Source organism: Lissotriton helveticus, chromosome 2_2, assembly GCF_964261635.1.
Source record: "Lissotriton helveticus chromosome 2_2, aLisHel1.1, whole genome shotgun sequence".
NCBI lineage: Eukaryota > Metazoa > Chordata > Amphibia > Caudata > Salamandridae > Lissotriton > Lissotriton helveticus.
Genome location: NC_136060.1, coordinates 295,403,714 through 295,425,568, shown reverse-complemented (window position 1 = coordinate 295,425,568; position 21,855 = coordinate 295,403,714). Strand labels below are relative to the sequence as shown.

The 21,855-nt window shown below is 48.0% G+C and overlaps 1 protein-coding gene across 12 annotated transcripts in view; it reads right to left on the bottom strand.

Annotated features, from left to right (window-relative positions):
* PROM1 (prominin 1) overlaps positions 1–21,216 on the bottom strand; it is a 588,333-nt gene extending 567,117 nt beyond the window's left edge. For 5 of the 12 annotated variants that reach the window (XM_078678433.1, XM_078678442.1, XM_078678438.1 and 2 more), the window contains exon 1: positions 20,868–21,216. In XM_078678433.1, the coding sequence (XP_078534559.1) occupies positions 20,868–21,102 (235 nt within the window). In that variant the 5' untranslated portion in view covers positions 21,103–21,216. The remainder of the gene's footprint in view (positions 1–20,867) is intronic. The other 7 variants (XM_078678436.1, XM_078678437.1, XM_078678440.1 and 4 more) reach the window with 3 other exon arrangements.
* Positions 21,217–21,855: the final 639 nt, after the last annotated feature.

The window sequence follows — 21,855 nt, the reverse complement described above, 5'->3', positions numbered from 1 at the left end:
TCGAGGTACCACGCGGGTGGACGGCGTCCCCCACTTATTTTTGGTCAGGGGGGACGCCGTCCCCCCTGCCCAAAAGTGCCATGAAGTATTCAAGAAGTACGCAACACTTTTACTTTCAGGGTACGGCAATAACAACCAAGTGTTCCATTTACATTTTGCACTTGACTTGATGTCTGCCACCATATTGCGATGCGAAGTTGCTAGCCGCCAGGTTATATCAGGTGCCAAGTGCAGCGGAACTCCCTGTAAAAACAGGGGACTACTTTCGTGACATCACTTTCTGTCGTGACGTCACTTCCTATGACACCACCCCCCCACTTCTTTTTTTTAGGACTTGTGCCCTACTCCTAGCTTCTCCCAGTAGTACCTCCACTTCATAACCAGCCCATTACTCTAGTTCCTACCGCCAAGTGGTCACCCGGGGTCCCCTGGACATTTCCAGAGTCTGGTCATTTCCTTCTTCGCTACTATGAATTCTAGATCTTGGAACCTGCTTGTGACTTTTGTTTCGGATGTATGTGGGAACCAGCCCTGCAAGCAATAAGGCACTTCCCTTTCCACAACCTCTTCAGTGATTTTCATTATATTGTCCCAATAATACTGTAAGGTAGAACAGTGCCAACACATGCGCATGAGGTCAGCACCTAACTCCCCACACTTCGGGCATTTAGCATCTTCCACACCAAAAATATCTATTAATGCAGGCGGCATAAGATAGGCCCTAGACAAAAAATAAAAAATTATCCATTTGAACCTAGCACTCCTGGATATTTTGGGTATTCGGTCTAGTATTTTGGCCCAGTCACCCTCAGACAAGGAATCTCTAGGTCTCTCTCCCATTTGGTGCGTAGAGTGTTCAATGGTAAGAGTATATCTGCTCATTCGCCCCATAGAGTAGTGTCACCGCTTTAAGAAGTCACCATACATTGGCAGGTCTGATGAGGTGGTGGCTCTGCAGGCCGCGTGATCCAGTGTATACAAAACATTGTCGTCACTGCTCTATGAAGCAGGAAGTGGTCCTGTGGCAGGTCAAATTCGGTCCTAAAATCTTCAAAAGGGAGGAGATCCCCGTTGCGAAACAGATCTCCCACTGTCATGGCCACAGCAGTCTCCCATTCCATTAACCCTCCCCAATTTCCCCCATGGGGTAACGTGTGAGCATTGTGATGGGTAAGTCAGGGGAGTAAGGGATTTTCCTACATGTTTTCTGGAGGCAGTGGGTCCAACATTGGCGCATCACATGGAACTCGTAGGTATCAGCCTTGTGAGGACGTCCTGTGTTCAACAATTCATTATTAATTGTTTATGATTTAGTAAATAATAATTATGTATTTGATATAATATTTATTTTTCTTATATTTAAGTTGCTGGCTGCAAGGTTAGTAGGAGTCTAGGATGGTAAGTTAATTAAGAAATAACAATTTAATGATAATTTGTAATTAATTATTTAATTGTGTAAAATATGGCATACTGATTTATTTTAGGGATATTTTATTTGCAGGATGCTAGGTTTGTACGGGCATAGGGTGGGAAGTTAATGAGGTAATAATTATGAATTGTTAATTTATTGTTAAATTGGTTGTAATTATGTAATTTATGTAATATTTTTTAGTTGCAGGCTGCTAGGCTTCAATATTAAGTAATATTTAATAAACAATAAATTACTAATTGTTAATTATTTATTTAATTGCTTTTACATATGTAAATTGTGGAATACTTTTATAAAGTTATATTTTAGGTGTGGGCTGCTAGGTTTGTAGGGTTGTAGGGTGGAAAGCTAATTAATTAATGAATGAATAACAATTCTTTAATAATTGGTGTTGGACCTAGGGGACACCCAAGTCACATAGGGTAGCTTGGCACTAAGTGGGCAGGCCTAACTCCAAAGAACATGTGTTAACTTTGCGTCACACCCGTCAATAACATCACCTCCATCCACTCAAAAAGGAAACTACACCAAAATTTTGTAGGAAATTACGTTCTGGTTTATAAAAATAATACTTTGCTCTCCTTCCACGTTATCCTTAGTCAGTACAGAAACAGACATTTAAACATTGTTGCTACCAGCTACTAAATGTTAGAGATAAGACATCACCACTCAATTTACAAGCAAAAGAGGTAAAAACAAGGGCTCACGGAAAGCACCGGCTGTCCACTATGTGAGTTCAGGTAACCTTTGATTTCCAAGTGAGGATGCCACTGCTTATTTCTCCCACTGCACCATGGAACAATGGCTCATACCCCACGATTGACTTTTAGAAGGGGTTCTCTCCACTACTCCTGTAACAAAAGCGTTAGAACCCAGTACAACCTCAGGAAACCTTCATAAGCGTTTGTGATGTAAAGAGCCACTCGGGGAAGTCTTAAAGGCTTCTTGAATCAATTAACCACTTTCTAATTTGAACAGTAAAGAGGAACCAATCCTCAGGACCCCTGGTCGGCAGGTCTCCGATCCTTAGTTTCCCCCAACACACACTCCTTACTTTCAATGAAGGGCCCTCAGTGGCCACAGTCTCGGATCGCTGGGGGGAAGGAGGACATCACCAGTGAACTCTGCAGGAATCTGATCGCCACTCAGCCTCATCCGCCAGACCAGCCACTCGCTCACAGAGCTGGCGTCGGGTGGAAAGACTTCGCAGGCTGAGGAGAGCCGATGCTCGCCTCCCGCCCGTTTCCTCTTCGTGTCCTGTCTCCGCCTCTCTCAAGGAAAAGCAGCCTGACTGAGCATGCGCGAGGGATCAGTGGCTCCACGACCGAGTCCGCTCAGCTCCGATGGTTCCTCCTTTCTTCGCTCCGCCCCACTCTAGGTTCAGCGTCCGCTCTGCCGAGTCCGCGCAGATCAGGGAAATGCTTTTTCTACCCAAAAGCCTCCGGTCACTTTTCGCCGGCCCAGGAAGGAATGAGGTTGCTTCCTCCACACGACCATACTACGTGCGGCCCCTGCCCCGATCACTCGGACCCTGTCTTCCCCTCCTGATGAGCCACTATTCTTAATCTGGCAATCTGTCACCACAGGTACGGGGGGTTCCTGTTGGAATGTCGGGGGGGCAATTAGATCCTCAGTTCACTTGGAGAGCCGATAAGGGAGGTCACAAGAATCAATTTCTCAGCTTCAACCCTTCTTTCTTCCTGGTAACACGCTACCAGAGTCTTAATGAGGTCTTTTCTACTGGGCAATGGACTGAGCTCCTCACTAGTTCAGTCTCCCTCAACCACTCCTAACCATTTCTTCTAGGCTTGGGATCGGTCAGGCACCCAGGGTCTCCAGGAATACCTCGTAGCAGGGTCAAGTCAGTAACTACAAGGGGAGAGGGGTGGTGAAGCAGTAAGGAAGCGTCCCTACACTGGAAGAACAACCCTCTGGATATCCTACCCCCGCCTTATGCTACAGCCTGTACTCCAGCTGACTCTCTCTGGTAAGACAAAATGGCTGCACTGCAGCTGACCTTTTATAGGTTGGCCTCAAAAGGTCCAGAAGGAACCAGAAGGTTCTGGAAGGTCCCCATTCTACTCTATGGGTCCTGTCTAGAGGTGACCGTTATGGCAGTTAATGGTGACCATTTTGTGAGTCCCCTACTTTCTAGTCAGAAAAGGCACCTAGGCCTCAGGTAAAAAAAGGACTATGGGGGCCAAAGAGCATCTAACCCCTAGTCAACACCACAAAACATCCGGTAGACACAAAATGATAAAATGGGTTTGAGGGGCAAAAAGGGGACACAAATAAATAATTAAATAGGAGGGACTACCAAAAGGCTGACAGGTCTAACACACGTCCCCCCAGCTGAAAGTGGGGAGAGCTACCCAACCCCTTGGGAGTCCTCATCACTAAGGCGGAAATACCTAGAGAGACCGTCTGCATTGGCGTGGTCCACTCCAGGCCGATGTTCCACCCGGAAGTCCATTCCCTGTAGGGAGACGGACCATCTCAACAACTTGGGATTTTCCCCCTTCATTTGCATCAGCCAACGAAGGGGTCGGTGGTCAGTCTGAACCAGGAAGTGCGAGCCAAACAGGTATGGCCGCAGCTTCTTCAGAGCCCACACCACCGCAAAAGCTTCCCGCTCAATTGCACTCCACTTCTGTTCCCGGGGAAGCAGTCTCCTGGACAGGAAGACTACAGGCTGATCCAGACCCTCTTCATTGAGTTGCGATAACACTGCCACAATGCCATGTTCTGATGCGTCTGTCTGGACAATGAACTCCTTGGAGAAGTCTGGGGCCCTCAGGACCGGTGCTGCACACATTGCCTGTTTCAATTTCTCAAAGGCTTGCTGACAAGCCCCTGTCCAGACTACCCGTCGAGTTTGTTTCTTGGATGTGAGCTCTGTGAGGGGCGCTACAATAGTGCCATACCCCTTCACAAAGCGACGGTAGTAACCTGTGAGGCCCAGGAAAGCTCGGACCTCAGTCTGGGTCTTGGGGGGTTCCCAGGCCATGATTGCCTCAATGTTTGCCTAGGGATCGGATGAGCATCAGTCTTGGTGACTGAGTTCAGTCCCCGGTAATCCACACAGAACCTCAGTTCTGGAGTGGTGCCTGGTGGAGCTGCTTTTGGCACTAGAACCACCGGACTGGACCAGGGGCTACTGGAAGGTTCAATAACTCCTAGCTCCAGCATCTTGGTAACCTCACCGTGGATGCTGGCCTTCACCTTGTCTGACAGCCGGTAGGTCTTTGACTTCACTGGTGGGCTGTCTCCTGTGTCCACATCATGGGTACACAGGTGGGTCCTTCCCGGGACAAGGGAGAACAACGAAGAGTACTGCTCCAATATCTGGTGGCAGTCCTCCCGTTGTTCCGGAGTTAGGGATGGGGAGAGAATCACTCCCTCCACCGACCCATCCTTTTCCTGAGAACAAGTCCGGGAGAGGCTCGCTTTCCGCTTCCTCTCCCCCATCAGTCACCATCATCAAGATGACCTCGGGCCTCTCATGGTGGGGTTTGAGGCGGTTAGCATGCAGCACCCGTAGGGGCTGTCGAGGGGTCTTAAGGTCCACCAGGTATGTGGCCTTACCCTTCTTCTGTAACACCTCAAAGGGGCCTGTCCAACGATCCTGGAGCGCACTTAGCTCTCCAGGCTCCATCACCCACACTTTCTGGCCAGGCTCCAACTCCACTGGGTGAGCGTTGTGGTCATACCACTCCTTCATTACTGCTTGGCTGGCCTCCAAGTTGTCAGAAGCTTGCTTCCACAACTTTGCCATTTGGCTCCTGAAGGCCAGCATGTAGCTCACCACATCCTGGGGAGGCTTCCTGGGAGACTTTTCCCATCCATCCTTCACCAGGCTGAGAGGTCCACGCACAGGGTGCCCATACAGAAGCTCAAAGGGGCTGAAGCCCACTCCCTTCTGTGGCACTTCCCTGTAGGAGAATAGCAGACAGGGTAGGAGGACGTCCCATTTCCTCCGCAGGCTCTCAGGCAGACTTCTGATCATGCCTTTCAAGGTCTTGTTGAACCTTTCTACCAGTCCATTTGACTGGGGTTGGTAGGGAGTGGTGAACCGGTAGGTCACTCCACACTCCTTCCACATTTGCCCGCATGTATGCTGACATGAAGTTGGTCCCCCTGTCGGACACAACTTCCTTGGGGAAATCCACTCGGGTAAAGATCCCCATCAGGGCCTTAGCCACAACAGGTGCAGTGACAGTCCTCAGAGGAATTGCCTCTGGGTACCACGTGGCGTGATCCACCAGAACCAGGATAAACCTGTGACCAGCTGTAGTCGGTGGATCCAATGGCCCCACAATGTCGATGCCCACCCTTTCAAAGGGGGTGCTAACGACAGGTAGTGGTTCCAGGGGAGCTTTCAGCTTCACCCCGGTCTTCCCACTGGCTTGACAGGATACACATGTCCGACAGTAGGTGTCAGACGCCACTTTCATCTGAGGCCAGTAAAAGTGGGGGACAAGCCGGGCAAAGGTCTTGTCCTGACCTAAGTGTCCTGCCAAGGGTATTTCATGAGCCAATTCTAACAGAAAGGCTCGGTATCGTTGAGGGACTACCAAGGCCCTTGATGAACCGGGTAAAGGTACTTTGGGTTCACTGTAGAGGAGTCCGTCCTCCAAGTAAATGTGGTAGTGCCCTGCAACGTTCCCTGCTGCCTGGGCTTCGGCCTGTCGCCTCAGTCCCTCAAGGGTAGGGCACTCCTTCTGGCCCTTACAGAACTCCTCCCTGGTAGGCCCTCCCTCCACATGCCACTCAGCAGGGATGGGTAGGTCCTCCAGGGAGACTACTTCCCCCTCCACGGACTCCTGGCCCACCACCGCAGGTGGCCGATCTGTCTCATGGGGTGTGGAAACCGAAGCAGGTTTTTCCTGTCTTCGGGTCTGTCCCTTTCCGGCAGCGGGCTGGGCCATTGTTCCAGGCTCCAGCCCAGGCGAACTCCCTCTCCGGGTAGTCGCAGACCTGGTGCTTGCACAGGCCCAGTCAGGTGTACCCAGCATCTCTGAATGAGTCCGGTATTCCACCTCTCTCCAAGCGTTGTGCTCCATGTCATTCCCCAGCAGACAATCAACTGGCACCGCAGGGCTTACGGCAACTCGAAGTGAACCTGCAACCCCTTCCCACTCAAATGGAACCTCGGCCACAGGATAGTAGCCCAATCTGCCATCAGCCATCGCGGCGGGGACGAGTACATGGGGAATCACCTGCTCTGGAGACACCAGTTGACTTCTTACCATAGTCATACTGGCTCCTATGTCTCTCAGAGCCTCCCGTCTCTGGCCATTGATGGTGATCCATTGCCCATACTTGGTAGTATTTGGGGGCACCTGGATCTTAGGAACCATCTCCCGATCTCCCAGGGACACTAAGGTGACACCCGCCCACTCACCCCCCTTATCTAAGGGTAACTCCTCCCCGAGCGCTACACTAGCTACTCCCGGGGCTTTTCCTCCGGTGGGAGGGGGTGGTCTCTTTGGGCATTTAACATCTCCCTTATAATGTCCAACACCACCACACTCAAAGCAGTGGACAACCCTTGGCTGCTGGCTTTGGCCAGGATGAGGGTTTCTGGGCGGGTTAGCCTTAGGGGTGAAACCTGTTCCCTTTCCCTGGAAACTGTTTTGGGGACCTTTTGAGAACTCCCGTTTTTTATCTCCCCCCTCCTTCTTCTGAGGGGCGCCCTGTCCGGCCCTTTGGGAATCCCCTCCAGTCCCCTTTGAGGTCACCCGGGTACTTGCCCAGATGTCCGCCTCCTCTGCAAGCTTCCGGGGGTTGGTCAGCTTGCTGTCCACCAGGTGTTGGCGCAGCTCGGGAAAACATTTCTCGAGTAGATGCTCCTTAAGAAAAAGGTCATATAACCCCTCATAGTCCTTCACCTCGCTGCCCTGTATCCAGCCCTCCAATGCCTTCCTTGCATAGTCCAGGAAATCCACCCAGTTTTGGGTGCTGAATTTGTGACTCCCCCTGAACTTTTGGCGATACTTCTCCGGGGTCAGTCCAAACTTTTTAATTAACGCCACTTTCATGGTGGGGTAGTGGGTCTGCTCTTTCTGTTCCAGGGCCAATAATGTGTCCCGACCAGTAGGAGGCATATACTTGTATAAACCACCCCCCCCCCAGTGTTTTTCCTGGATCCCATGGGCTCTTAAGGAGACCTCATAGGCAGCCAACCACTTGGCTATGTCATCCCCTTGGCTGTAGCTGGCAACTATGTCTTTAGGTAGGTAGGGTCTGGATTCCCTGGTTAATTCTTTGATTTCGCTGCCACCATTCGGAGTGATGTTAAGGGCTTTGAGGTCGAGCTCTCGTAGCTTGAGCTCGTGTTCCATCCTCCTCCCTTCCATCTCCAGTTTGACCATCTCCCACCTTAACTGTCTTTCCTCTCTCCTGTCGGCTAACTCGGTCTCTGACAACCCTCTCGATGACACACTGCTGCCCTCCCGTGAGACTACCTTGGGGCTGATTGACATTTCACCCATCCCCGGGGGACATTCTGCAGGCCTCTCGATGACAGTACTTCTGTCTGACTCCTCCTCCTCTACCGTTCCCTCTGTGTGCGCTTCCACCCAGGCTCGCAGACTAGTACGGAGCTCCTCTCTTTTGGCCCCTCGCCTAACGAACACTCCCCTTTCCTGACAGAAATCCTTGAGCTGTGCCACAGTATAGGTCTCCAGCTCTGACATTTCGAATTCCATCTTGTCAGTGAAAAGTGTGGACAACCACCCCGAAGTAGGTTACAAGGATAGGAAACTCTGAGGGTCACCTCCACCCACCACCAGAAATAAATTTAGAAAAAGCAAAAGTAGTAATTGGGAAGTCCGCCAGGAGAAAACTCCAGGTGTAGGCCTGTGGGGGATGCTTTGTTACTTCAGAGTAGACGCAAACACAGTTCGTATCCCACCGCTGGCCACCAATTATGTTGGACCTAGGGGACACCCAAGTCACATAGGGTAGCTTGGCACTAAGTGGGCAGGCCTAACTCCAAAGAACATGTGTTAAGTTTGCGTCACACCCGACAATAACATCACCTCCATCCACTCAAAAAGGACACTACACCAAAATTTTGTAGGAAAATACGTTCTGGTTTATAAAAATAATACTTTGCTCTCCTTCCACGTTATCCATAGTCAGTACAGAAACACACATTTAAACATTGTTGCTACCAGCTACTAAATGTTAGAGATAAGACATCACCACTCAATTTACAAGCAAAAGAGGTCAAAACAAGGGCTCACGGAAAGCACCGGCTGTCCACTATGTGAGTTCAGGTAACCTTTGATTTCCAAGTGAGGATGCCACTGCTTATTTCTCCCACTGCACCATGGAACAATGGCTCATACCCCACGATTGACTTTTAGAAGGGGTTCTCTCCACTACTCCTGTAACAAAAGCGTTAGAACCCAGTACAACCTCAGGAAACCTTCATAAGCGTTTGTGATGTAAAGAGCCACTCGGGGAAGTCTTAAAGGCTTCTTGAATCAATTAAACACTTTCTAATTTGAACAGTAAAGAGGAACCAATCCTCAGGACCCCTGGTCGGCAGGTCGCAGATCCTTAGTTTCCCCCAACACACACTCCTTACTTTCAATGAAGGGCCCTCAGTGGCCACAGTCTCGGATCGCTGGGGGGAAGGAGGACATCACCAGTGAACTCTGCAGGAATCTGATCGCCACTCAGCCTCACCCGCCAGACCAGCCCCTCGCTCACAGAGCTGGCGTCGGGTGGAAAGACTTCGCAGGCTAAGGAGAGCCGATGCTCGCCTCCCGCCCGTTTCCTCTTTGTGTGCTGTCTCCGCCTCTCTCAAGGAAAAGCAGCCTGACTGAGCATGCGCGAGGGATCAGTGGCTCCACGACCGAGTCCGCTCAGCTCCGACGGTTCCTCCTTTCTTCGCTCCGCCCCACTCCAGATCAGGGAAATGCTTTCTCTACCCAAAAGCCTCCGGTCACTTTTCGCCGGCCCAGGAAGGAATGAGGTTGCTTCCTCCACACGACCACACTATGTGCGGCCCCTGCCCCGATCACTCGGACCCTGTCTTCCCCTCCTGACGAGCCACTATTCTTAATCTGGCAATCTGTCACCACAGGTACGGGGGGGGGGTTCCTGTTGGAATGTCGGGGGGGCAATTAGATCCTCAGTTCACTTGGAGAGCCGATAAGGGAGGTCACAAGAATCAATTTCTCAGCTTCAACCCTTCTTTCTTCCTGATAACACGCTACCAGAGTCTTAATGAGGTCTTTTCTACTGGGCAATGGGCTGAGCTCCTCACTAGTTCAGTCTCCCTCAACCACTCCTAACCCTTTCTTCAAGGCTTGGGATCGGTCAGGCACCCAGGGTCTCCAGGAATACCTTGTAGCAGGGTCAAGTCAGTAACTACAAGGGGAGAGGGGTGGTGAAGCAGTAAGGAAGCGTCCCTACACTGGAAGAACAACCCTCTGGATATCCTACCCCCGCCTTATGCTACAGCCTGTACTCCAGCTGACTCTCTCTGGTAAGACAAAATGGCTGCACTGCAGCTGACCTTTTATAGGTTGGCCTCAAAAGGTCCAGAAGGAACCAGAAGGTTCTGGAAGGTCCCCATTCTACTCTATGGGTCCTGTCTAGAGGTGACCGTTATGCCAGTTAATGGCGACCATTTTGTGAGTCCCCTACTTTCTAGTCAGAAAAGGCACCTAGGCCTCAGGTAAAAAAAGGACTATGGGGGCCAAAGAGCATCTAACCCCTAGTCAACACCACAAAACATCCGGTAGACACAAAAAGATAAAATGGGTTTGAGGAGCAAAAAGGGGACAAAAATAAATAATTAAATAGGAGGGACTACCAAAAGGCTGACAGGTCTAACAATTGGTAATTATTTTATTGAATTGTAATTATGTCAATTGATTGTTTTTTAAAAAACATTTTTTTATCATAATAATTTTTATATTAGCAGTTCAATTTTCTAAATTCACAGTATTACTTGTATATGTAATGTGTTTGAAGTGAAGTACTTTCCCTACTCTTGCTTAAACTGCAGTAGAAAAGTAAAATTAACCTTTTTCCAGTTAAACTTTTTCCCTAGGGTGGCGCTGTTTGGAGTGGGAATAGTAAATCTCACCCCTCGGAAATCCAATGCTTTCCCTGCTGTTTCACAGACTAGCATGAGAATAGTAAATATTGCAGTTCTGAAGTCCAACGCTTTCCCTACTGTTGGAGAGACTGTAATCGGAATAGAAAGATTCACACGTCCAAAATCCAACACTATCCCTACTGTTGCACAGACTGGGGTGGGAATAGTACATAATACCCCTCTGAAATCTTAAGCTTTCCCTACTTTTACACTGTTGGGGTGGGAGCAGTAACTTTTACCCCTCCGAAATCCAATGCTTTCCCTACTTTTGCCCTGTTTGGTGTGAGAATATTAAATATAACCCCTCCGAAGTTCAACACTTTCTCTACTGTTGTTTTGTTCAGAGTGGGAATAGTTAATGTCACCCCTCTGAAGTCCAACGCTTTCCCTACTATTGCACAGATTGGAGTGAGAATAGTAATTTTTACCTCTCCTAGGTCCAACACTTTCCCTACTTCTGCGCTGTTAGGAGTAGGAATAGTACATTTTACTCCACCGAAGTCCAACACCTTCCCTGTTGTTCCATACATGCGCCTGGAAATAGTATAATTACATTTTTTTTAGACTTCAATAGTTTTCATATTGTTGGTTAAATAGTTTATATCATTAATTGTTGTATTTTTTATTTTATAATGTTTGTTTTTACTTTTACATTTACCTACATTTGTATTTACATTATATTAATTTTGTGTGTGTGTATATATGTTTATATAGATATACACACACACATAGTAACATTATTAATACAAATATTTATTTACATTGTATTATTTTTTTATATTTACAATTTAGGAAAATATATATCTATATATGCCAACAAATGCATTTGAAATATTGTTAAAATTAATATAATGTAAGATACATATTTGTATTCTTTATGTTACACTATACATATACATATATATGTATGTGTGTACATATATACACACATATTACCAAACATATATTGGTATGTGCGTTTATATATGTAAATATTTATATATATAGTATTAAATGTTAGTGGAGTATATTTAATTTACATTGTAATAAAGTTATATATTAAAATATTTATCATTTACTACTCTATTTCTTGTAATCAATATTTTTGTTTATTTTTGGATGAGGTTAGTGTCAACGATATTTGTGTCTGATATTTTTCTATTTACACTTATAAGTAAAGGATCACAAAATTGTGGTCAACGATATTTTTGAAACAACATTTTTATCAACAATATTGTTTACCAAGATACTGTGTCAGTGATCCACTATATTTAAAAGTAAATATACCAATGGGCCTCTCAGTCAACAAAAGATGAAGGAGCGTTTGGGGACCTTGGGAAATTAAGAAGCAAATATGGGGGACTACTAATGTTAGAGATTCTGAGTTTTCTGAGGCCACTGACATAAATGCAGGTCTTTCAACCCCTAGGTCATCACAATTCGGGAACTTTTCTCAGCTCTCTCAGAGAAGACTTTCTACCAGGACCACCAAATGAATAAACCTATTAGATGGAATAATAACATATTGCCAGCTAAAGTTTAACCATTAGCACTTTCTAATGTCCCTAGTCCGTCATATGTAGAAGCTGTATGGCTTATTTTAGTTAAGCTGTACTTTTTGTAAATCTTAATCGATTAAAATCTTTTTTTCTAAAAATTCACCATATCTTTTTTAACAGTAAAAGAGGGCAAAAAACTGCTTTTCATCCTTATGGTGCCATCTACTCAGGTCACAGCGAAAGGAGCACCGACACCACCATCCCGTTATTAGATGCACATGGAGTGGGGAAATATTACAATTTATTTTGTTGTGGGTATTTTTGTAATGCTGACTTGGCCCCAAGTGGCAATTAAGTGCTTAAGAACTGACTCATGAACGCATTTACAGAGATCAGACGTACACAAATCATAATACTATTGAGAAGGACTAGAAGCAAGAGTGATGATGAATGTGATGGCAGAGGTTGGGATAGTGCAAACACAAGGAGAGGATGGATGGAGCGCTGAAACTTTTCACACACTCACCCCCAGTCACAGATCTGGGTTGAATCCATCATCGTTCTTTAGCTTACTTCGCCACCCCAGTTCAAACCCAGCTATATGCAAATCAATCTTGACCCTGTGCCTCATGGGAACAGTTCAGCCCAACCTGCCAAGCCAGGTCTTTCCTGGACCGGAAACAAGCATCTCGGACCGGTTTTGGGGTAATACCCCTCATCAGCCAGGCTAGCTTATATCCAGTGGCAAAGTGAGAAAGGGACCCACATCTGGGCATACCCTGCCAACTTAGGGAGAACAAAGCAAACACAAGGAGATGATGGACAGAGTGCTGAAACTTTTCAGACACTCAACCTCAGTCACAGATCAGGGTAGAATCCATCATCGTTCTTTAGCTCACTTTGCCACCCCAGTTCAGACCCAGCTATATGCAAATCAGTCTTGACCCTGTGCCTTAAGGGAATAGTTCAGCCTGAACTTTCAAGCCAGGTCAATTTGCTGATGGTAACTCCCTTGTTTACGCTCTTAAATTTAAGAGCGTAAACGAGGGAGGTCTGTCTTCGAGTTTGTTATACATAGGCATGAATGCTGTTTTTAGCACAATACTAACTGGAGCGCAACAGAGCCCTGAACATTGAGCAAGAACACTGAGGTATGATTTGTAATTGTTTACAAACCAGCAACATTATAGGGGCGTATAGGTTCTTGAAATGTGGGGCAGCAGTGTTCTTTATAGACATGTCTTCAGTTCATTTCTGAACTGCTGGAGGGAAGGAGCAGTTCTTATATTGAGGGGTGAGTGTGTTGTTCCAGATCCTGTGTGCCTTTGTTCTTTTTTAGGCTTTTGGGGTCTCCAGAATTAAGAGGGAAGTTCTGCATATGATGCAACAACAACCAGAGATTACTAATTTTCTGTAAAGTAGACAACATTTTTGATGGTCTTATTTTGATCATTGTACAATAGGAATTAAATTGATGACAATGATGTTGTATCAGGATGGGCATAATATGGTGCCATTTCCTTTGATTGCCCATTAAACATATTGCTTGAAGTGGTACAGGCAGGGTGAGTGAGCAATGTGTTACCTCTGTCGATGTCATTGGAGAAGGAGGTTTGGTGGATAGAGCAGAAGTAGCGGTAGAGATCAACATAGTTATACAGATAAACCAAACCTTTGAAAACGCTTGCATTACTTACCTGTAAACTTCATTACTCCAAGTCCATGTCTTCCTCCTCACAGAAGTCACCGGGTGAGCATTTGCCTCTTGCCCGCAGAGTACTTCCTGTGTCACGCTACTTTTTGGAAGGGTGAAGGGGAAACACTACATGCAATAACTGAGCTAAAGGACCATTCAAACTAAAAGGTAATGTTATCCCCAAACAAACTGAGAGGGTGGGTGGTAGCAATTACTGTGAGGAAGAAGAAATTACTCGGAGTATTGAAACTTTCCAGAAAGTAATCCGAGCATTACCTCCTCAGCATGCTTTCTCCTCACTACAGCAAAAAGAACAATTTATGGACAGAATGCAGAACAATGTCATACATTCACCCCAGTACAGAGATCTAGGCCTAAATCCATTGTTGTTTTGCTCACCATGCCATTCCAGTTTGGACCCAGCCATATGCAAATCAGTCTTGACCCTGCAAGAGGGGTGAAACTCCGAAACCGGTCCAAGGATGCTTGTTTCCGGTCCAGGGTGGACCTGGCTTGGCAGTTCGGGCTGGACTGTTCCCATGAGGCACAGGGTCAAGACTGATTTGCATATGGCCAGGTCTAAACTGGGGTGGCATGGTGATCAAATGAATGATGGATTTAACCCAGATCTCTTGACAGGGGGTGAATGTTTTGATTTGTTCTGCATTCTGTCCATCAATTGTGGGTCTTTTGCCTCCTCCTCCTCACAACAGTCACTTGGTGACTGTATACCAATGGTGGATAAAATTGCTCAATATAAAGAGAAAGAATACAACCAGGACAGGTTTGAACTGCTACACCCAGTGTATTTATTTGCATAACAAAAATTAAGTGATGGTCACCATAACAAGAAGAACAAAATGCTCCCAACCGCAACCTATAGTGGGATATGACGGTATTGGGCGAGGCCCATGTTGCTGCTGCACAGACATCCTTCAACAAGGCTCCTTTAAGGGCAGACCCAGTTGAAAACTTGCTTCTGGTGTATCCACACTGTGCCACAGATGGACCCCATCCTTTGAATGTGAACGAGAAAGAGCTGCTTTAACCCATCGACTAAAGTGAGATGTTGTAGGTTTATGACCCCTTCCTACCGGACAATCTCTAGGGGTTTAAAGGAGCTTTCCAGCAAGAATTGTAAGACTAACAGAAGATCCCAAGTTGGCACTGGACAGTGACACACTGGCCTTCTAAGAGCAAAACTCCTTAGGAGACAATGGTCCGCACTGTCCACAGGACCCAACTCCGAACCCTATCGGCTTTCACAGCAGACCATTAGCTTTGAAGGATGGAAACAGAAAAAATCAATACCAAATTTCCCTCACAGGATGACGCTATCAGATTTCTCAACAGACACCCGGAGTTAACATTTCTCTGATGCATCTTGTAAAGTCAGAGTTGTAGATCTTCTGCAATTCTAGATTGAAACAGCAATGTCATGCGAACAACCTAGGGCCCTTAGCCTTTCTTTTCACTATCCAAGCCACCAAAGCCAGGTGGCTGGACGCTCTACTAACAGCAGAGGAGATGAGAAGGTTGGAAAAATCAGAGGCGGTATGAGCGACAGTTGTAGAAGGAGAGGACACCAAGTTTGAAGATTGGTGAGACCAGTTGGGGGTCACTACAATTACTTCCGCCTGAGCTGATATGATTTTTCTCAGAATTCTGCTGAGCATGAACATCGGGGAAAAAGCATATAAGAGCCCCTTCGGCCAATGAGCGTTCATTACATCCACCGCAAATATTCCTGGGGACTGGAGGCGGGAGCAGTAATTTTGAAGTAGAGTATTCTCCTGGGAGGCAAAAAGGTCCAGCCTTGGAGCACCCTGGGTCACCGGCAGGGATTGAAAAGTTTGGGGAAACAGGGGCATCTCAATTGAGGATGAAAGATCTAGCTCAGACTGTCGGCAGGCTCATTCTCACCACCAAGAAGACAGACTGCAGAAAGAGACTGGAGATTGACCTCTCCCCAACCCTTAACTCCTCTGGTTAAAGAACCACAAGAAATCACTAGTTCACAAAAAAAGAAATCAACAAAAATGCTTACCTGTAGCCGGGTCCCCGCCACTACGCAGAAAAACATAACAGAAATGCTTCCCCTTCGCCCCTCCTAAAAGTAGCTTAATACAGGAAAGCACTTGTGTAGGGCATGCTAACCAGGTGACCTCAGAGTAAACTTACTATCCGGAATAGGAATTGGCACCAACTACAAGGAATTCTCTAATGATGCCCAGTGAGGCTGTAATGCTCCAGGCCGACATCCGCCTGGACCTGCTTGCACTGCCCTGCCCAGCATCGGACTGTCCTTACAGGCTGGACTGCTGTAATTAGGGCAGGGACAGGAGTAAGTTGCATATAGTGCCTGACAGCACTGTTAAAAGGACAGACACGTTTAAAAAGGATGACATTCTGACCACAGTAATTCCAGGAGTTTAAGAAGACTCAGCTAAACCATTTCCATCCATCACTTGTGTTTCCTGCTTTTCAGCTTTTGTAAAAATAATAATAATAAAAGACGGTTAGGATGCACAAATACAATTTACATGGGCAGGTTCTGTCCAGTACCGAGTGCCTGCGCTTCTTCAATTTAAAAGGTAGAGCACCTGCACTTCTCGGCACTGCTGCGATGTATTTTAATGCGAGAGTACCGGCACTTCTCAGGAGCCTGCACTTCTAGTTTCCATTTAAAGCACTCGCTTTAATTAAGTGATTATGAGTAATGACATCTCTTGGAGGGCTGACAGCTGGTAGCGGGGGTGGCTTCGCCCGGCCAGGGGACGAGCAGTTACTGGAGAGGTGAGACACGCCTTCCCACCTCGTGTAATCCCTAGTTCCTGATCCGCACTGTGCCCTGCGCACTTTACGTAAGGGCTGAAATCTCCACCTAGGGACAGGAGGGCCTGGCCGAGCAGTCACCTAAATGTGCCCCCCTGCACGAGACTCAGCAGTAGCGGATATTCACAGTTCGGGATATTCACAGTTCGGGATATTCACAGTTCGGGGTATTCACAGTTCGGGGTGGGCTTTCATTTGTACGGTTCAGTTTTCCGCGCACAAGTCGAGTGCCTGACATGAAGAGTCTGGCAGGATGGCATGTTACAAGCAGCGACATATGGTAAACGGGATTAAGGGATTTGACTAATTAAGTGGTATCGCTTGAAGCTCAGCGTGATCCCCGGATTCCGTGTCCAACTGCAATGGCAGAAATCCCAGGGCCAGCCGGAGGGGCCTTCAATGCAACCACTGCGAACTCGCAAAACAACATTCTATAAAACACACAATGTATGTGTCTGCAATTTGCGTGTGGTAATTGCTAGCTCGGTAGCACAAATGAAACATTTGGCGCTCACGTGAAGAGACAATTACAGGCCACGTTGGTAATTGCAGAATACTGTAATTAGCAGCGCGTTCACTATGGTACAATTAACATTGTGCACAGAAACACACTGATATAATACATATTCGCTAGGAGTTTGAAGTGCCAATTTTGCTCTAACATTTGCACCGATCGAACCGGGCAAAAAATACATTTTCCACGAAAGTGACCGGTGGAAAAACAGCAGAGCGCACGCACTGTCGCTCGACTCAACGTTACACAACGTCCGTGTAATTCGGTAAATCTGGACGCTGCCACCCCCACAAATCCCGCCCACTTGCAAATTGGCTGCATTAGGGGGGCCTGCGGGGCCCTGCTTTTTTGGGCAGGAGAAAGTGCCAGGACTTAAAAATAAAGTTTGTGTTCACCCGTGGGCTCTTCAAAGCTGACCTACTTTTGTTCCCTTTCTTTGAATGGAAACGCTGTGAATTATTTATGAAAACAGATTCCCGAGCCTTTTTCAAACCCATCCCTAAACATGCTTACCCCTGGGACCTCTGAGAACCTTAGATGTCCTTTGCCACCCCCTCTTTCCGGTGATTAAAATAGAAATCAAGTGCGCAGTTAAAGTGTACAAGCAAAAGCCAGCCAATGAGAACGCACTTCTGGGTTCCAATGTTGTATTGCTGGCATGCATATGTAGCGCACCAGATTCCGTTAGCATGGCTTCGCAGCGCTGCCAGTTCTCTAGGTTGCCCATCTTTACGATTTCAGGGTTTTGGGAGCAAGTTAGTGAACACATATTTACAGGGCTTTAAATGGTATGAACAAACTGGGTGATCTTTCAAAGAAGCGTGGCCAGTGTCATTAAGGGTGCGGCTTAAAAAAACACGTAAGCTAAAAATCGCTGCTTTGCATAGTGTGCCACTGTACTGACTTGTATTTCCTCCACTTTACCCTTATCGTGAGGTGGTCAGGGCTGCTGGGGGGTAGGGGGTGGGGGTCAAAAACCCCTTCAGTGAGGTCACTTTCAGGGCGGGCGTTCCCCTTTACATACAGCCCTGCTCCAATGGTCATCCTCTTTTTGGCGACGTGGTACAGCAAAACCCACCCCCTTATGGACATGTCTATAGTTACTCATGTCATGGCTTTAAGTGGGATGAAAGCAAAAGACAAACATATGATGGACGGAATGCAGAGCAAATCAAACATTCACCCCCAGGCACAGATCTGGGATCCATCATTCTTTAGCTCACTCCACCACCCCACTTTAGACCCGGCCATATGCAAATCAGTCTTGACCCTGTGCCTCATGGGAACAGTCAAGCCCGAACTGCCAAGCCATGGCTTCCCTGGACCAGAAACAAGGGACCGGTTTCGGGATATCACCGCTCATCAGCCAGGCTATCTTGAATCAAGTGTCACAGTGAGCCCAAGACCCACATCAGGGCATACCCAGTGCACTTAGGGCGAGAAAGCAAAAAACACACATAGATTTAGGCCCAGATCTCGGCACTGGGATGAATGTATGGCATTGTTCTGCTTTCTGTCCATCAATTGTTCTTTTTGCATTTAAGTGGAATGAACACACTAGGGGCTCTCTCAAAGGGGTGTGGCCAATGTAATTAAGGGTGTGGCTTAAAAATACCAAGGTAAAAATCTGTGCTTAGCATAGTGTGCCGCCCAAATGGTATTTTGCTGCTTCTGTCACTGCACACAGATATATAATACCCAAAGTAACATTACACCTACAACAAGTCAAGGCTACTAGCTTTGCCAATGGTTGTTAGTTGTGTAAGATAAATAAGCAATGACTATGGATCCGATGTAAAGAATACTGAAAAATGCTTCAGTTCTGAAATGATTAGTGTGTGGAAGAACTGTAGCGAGTCTCTTTGAGGTTACCTCAAAAGCAGTAAAGGGTGGAACTGCTGCAGAGTTAAGATTTTTGTTTTCACCCTGAGGGCAAAAATGGAGAGCCTGATAGAGCCCCAGAGGAAAGAACGCACAGGGGCTTTATGCCATTACTCAGTGAGTCCTCACTGCAGGGCCTCTGGATGGAAGTGAGGGCGCCCGTTAATCCCATGGGCTGTAGTAAGTACGCCTGGGCAACTGGGGGTTGCCTAGTAACGAAGCGCCTCTGCTGAGTTCTTTTCCTGGACAATGGGATACAGATGAGGGGTGAACTCCCCCAAAGTTTCAGCACCAGGTGTTTTGTATTCCTGGCCCTCATTGGCTAATCGGGGTGTTAGTCAGCTTAGGTCGTATGTCACTGGCTGCCATTCGATCACCGTAAATTAACCCATTACCTTATCAAATAAACCTGCAACATCACTTCCTCCAAACACAACTGGTGTGGTTTCAGTTGTTCACCTGTAGACCTTTCCTTTGCATGCAGTTATTTGTGTGTGTGTCTGTCTGTCTGTGGAGCACCCGCACTATGTTAACCGTGGGTGGTTGCACTGCTGCTCTCAGCTGTCTGGTCCGTGCCAGCCAGACCCCTTTCCCTCGGCTGGCCGCCTGCTGGTAACTATGGTAAAGGCTGCGGGGGCAGCCCAGATAGCACAAACACGCCTCGATTATTTATTACTTCTGAAGAATGCAGAATGGCGCTTGGCGCGCAGGGCGGGAGGCAGCTTGCGAGTCGCGCCCTGAAGTACCAGCCTCGAGGTGCTGCGAAGAAGACGGTATCCTAGTGTGCTGTGTACGGAGTGTGAGGGCGGTGACTGATGTACCATGCCTAAACCTGTTGCATAGTATAACGAGTATGCGTAAAGCGCACCAGAAGATTTTCTCGACGCGGACTGACAGGCGTTTATTCTTACCCAAACCAATGGTCATTTTGTATCGACCTCGGGAGAATGGAAGGCTGAGAACGCCCGGCGGGATTTCACTCTATGACCATCTTAGTCCTCCGAGCTATCAGAGCTGGCATGCCGCGGTTATGATGAGCGTTCTCAGCTATGAACATGAGCCAGTCCGAACTTTTGACCTAAAAGCAACTCGCGCGCGCGAACCTGCTGGGTTTATAGGAAATGTTTTTAAAAAAATGCGGGGCGGGCAGCCTGATTAGAGGACTGTGACTACACATAGCAAGAACGCTTCAAGAAGATGAGAGTGTGGAGAAACGTGGAACACACAAAGTACAAGAGCACAATCAGTGTGACGTGAGATGGAAAAGACATGTATGTTATCCAGTGCTCAGAGACCAAGCAGTGCACTCTATGCTATAGTGTTCAGTGTTTGCTCAGATTCACAATGCGCGCCAAGATTTGATTTATTTTTGTCAGTGCGCTCCTGCGCCAACAAAGGCATCTAGGCGCTGTGGAACAGTAGGGCAATACACATCATAGCAAGACAGGTTCTGTGCCGAGAGGTCCAGGATGTGGTGAGACATGAAGTGTGTAATATGACTGTGTGTAGTATGGTGAGACATGAAGTGTGTAATATGACTGTGTGTAGCAAAAAGCCAAGTCTGTTTGAGACATGCAGTGTGTGGTGAGACAATCTGTGGCACGCAAGCAGTGTGTGCTGCTATATGCATTGTGTGACTAGTGATAAGATAGCGTGTGGTGGAACATGCGGCACTGGTGAGACATACAGCACTAAACAGCTGTGATGAGACAGGCAGTATGCGCTGATGCGTTGTTACTATGCAGCTGTGGTGAGAGTCTGATAGCTGACACGCGCCGCATGTATGAGAGATGCGATGTGTGTTGACACCTGCAGAGGTGAGACAGGCAGCGGTGCTCGCGCTGCCTGCAGGGAGCAGTTACTCTATTTAAAGCCCCATCCGCCGCCCCCCGCAGCGCTCCGCTCAGACTCACCCTGTGGGAAGGGGTTGGGCTGCACCACGTACAGGAACGCCTTGACGACCTGGAAGAGCGCCCCGATGGCCCCGGGCTCGTAGTGCGGGCTGGTGTCATAGGTCCCCGCAGGGACGAAGCCAAAATCCAAAGTTGCGGCAGCGGCGACGGCCGGAGACGAGGTCCGGTGCCCGGGCTGCATGGCACACACAGTCCTCCCGGCCCAGAGCAGCAGCAGGCAGGGCCCCGCAGCCATGGCTAGCGTCCTCCTGGGGGCATGGGGGGCGGGCGAGCGTCCCGGGGGCTCCTCCGGAGCGGTGGTGGCTGCCTCCTCGATCCGCGCCTGGATGCAGCTCTGTCCTCACAGACCGCCGTGCTGCTCACTGCTGCCCCCACAGGCCGGCCGCGCACTGCGCCCCCTCTGTTGGAAACACAAAGCAGCTGTTAGAGGCAGCACAGGGCAGGCTGCGGCCGCCCACCCCAGCCCCACGGACAGTAGAGGATGTCACCACGCTACACTGCCCCAGGAGACCGCTGCCGGGGACAGGCATTCACCAACCCCCATCGCACTTTCAGGGGATGCTGCGAGCCCCCAGCATGCCAGTGCCCAGCAGCTAGCTCAGTGGGAGCCAGTGCCCAGCCTGCTGACCATGTGCCAGGCATGCACGAGTGCCATCCAACACCTCTATGAGCAGGGCAGACTGCTATGTAAGTCTAACCATCAGGGTACCTTTAAAAAAAAAAATGGGAGTTTTATCTAGCTCGAACTCGACCTGCAGGTATCAGAGCGCTCTACATGAGCAGCAGTTGCGTTACAGACGCACACATCCATTTTGGTATTTAAGTGATTCGTCCAGAATCACAGGGTCTTGAGCGTCCTAGCTGAGATTCGAACCCGGTCCCCGAGCTTCATGGGCGACCACTCTAGCAGTTAGGCCATATCCATGAGTGCACATCATCACAGTAGTTCCATCACCAGGCTAGGTGTCTTCCCCCCCCCCCCCATCAC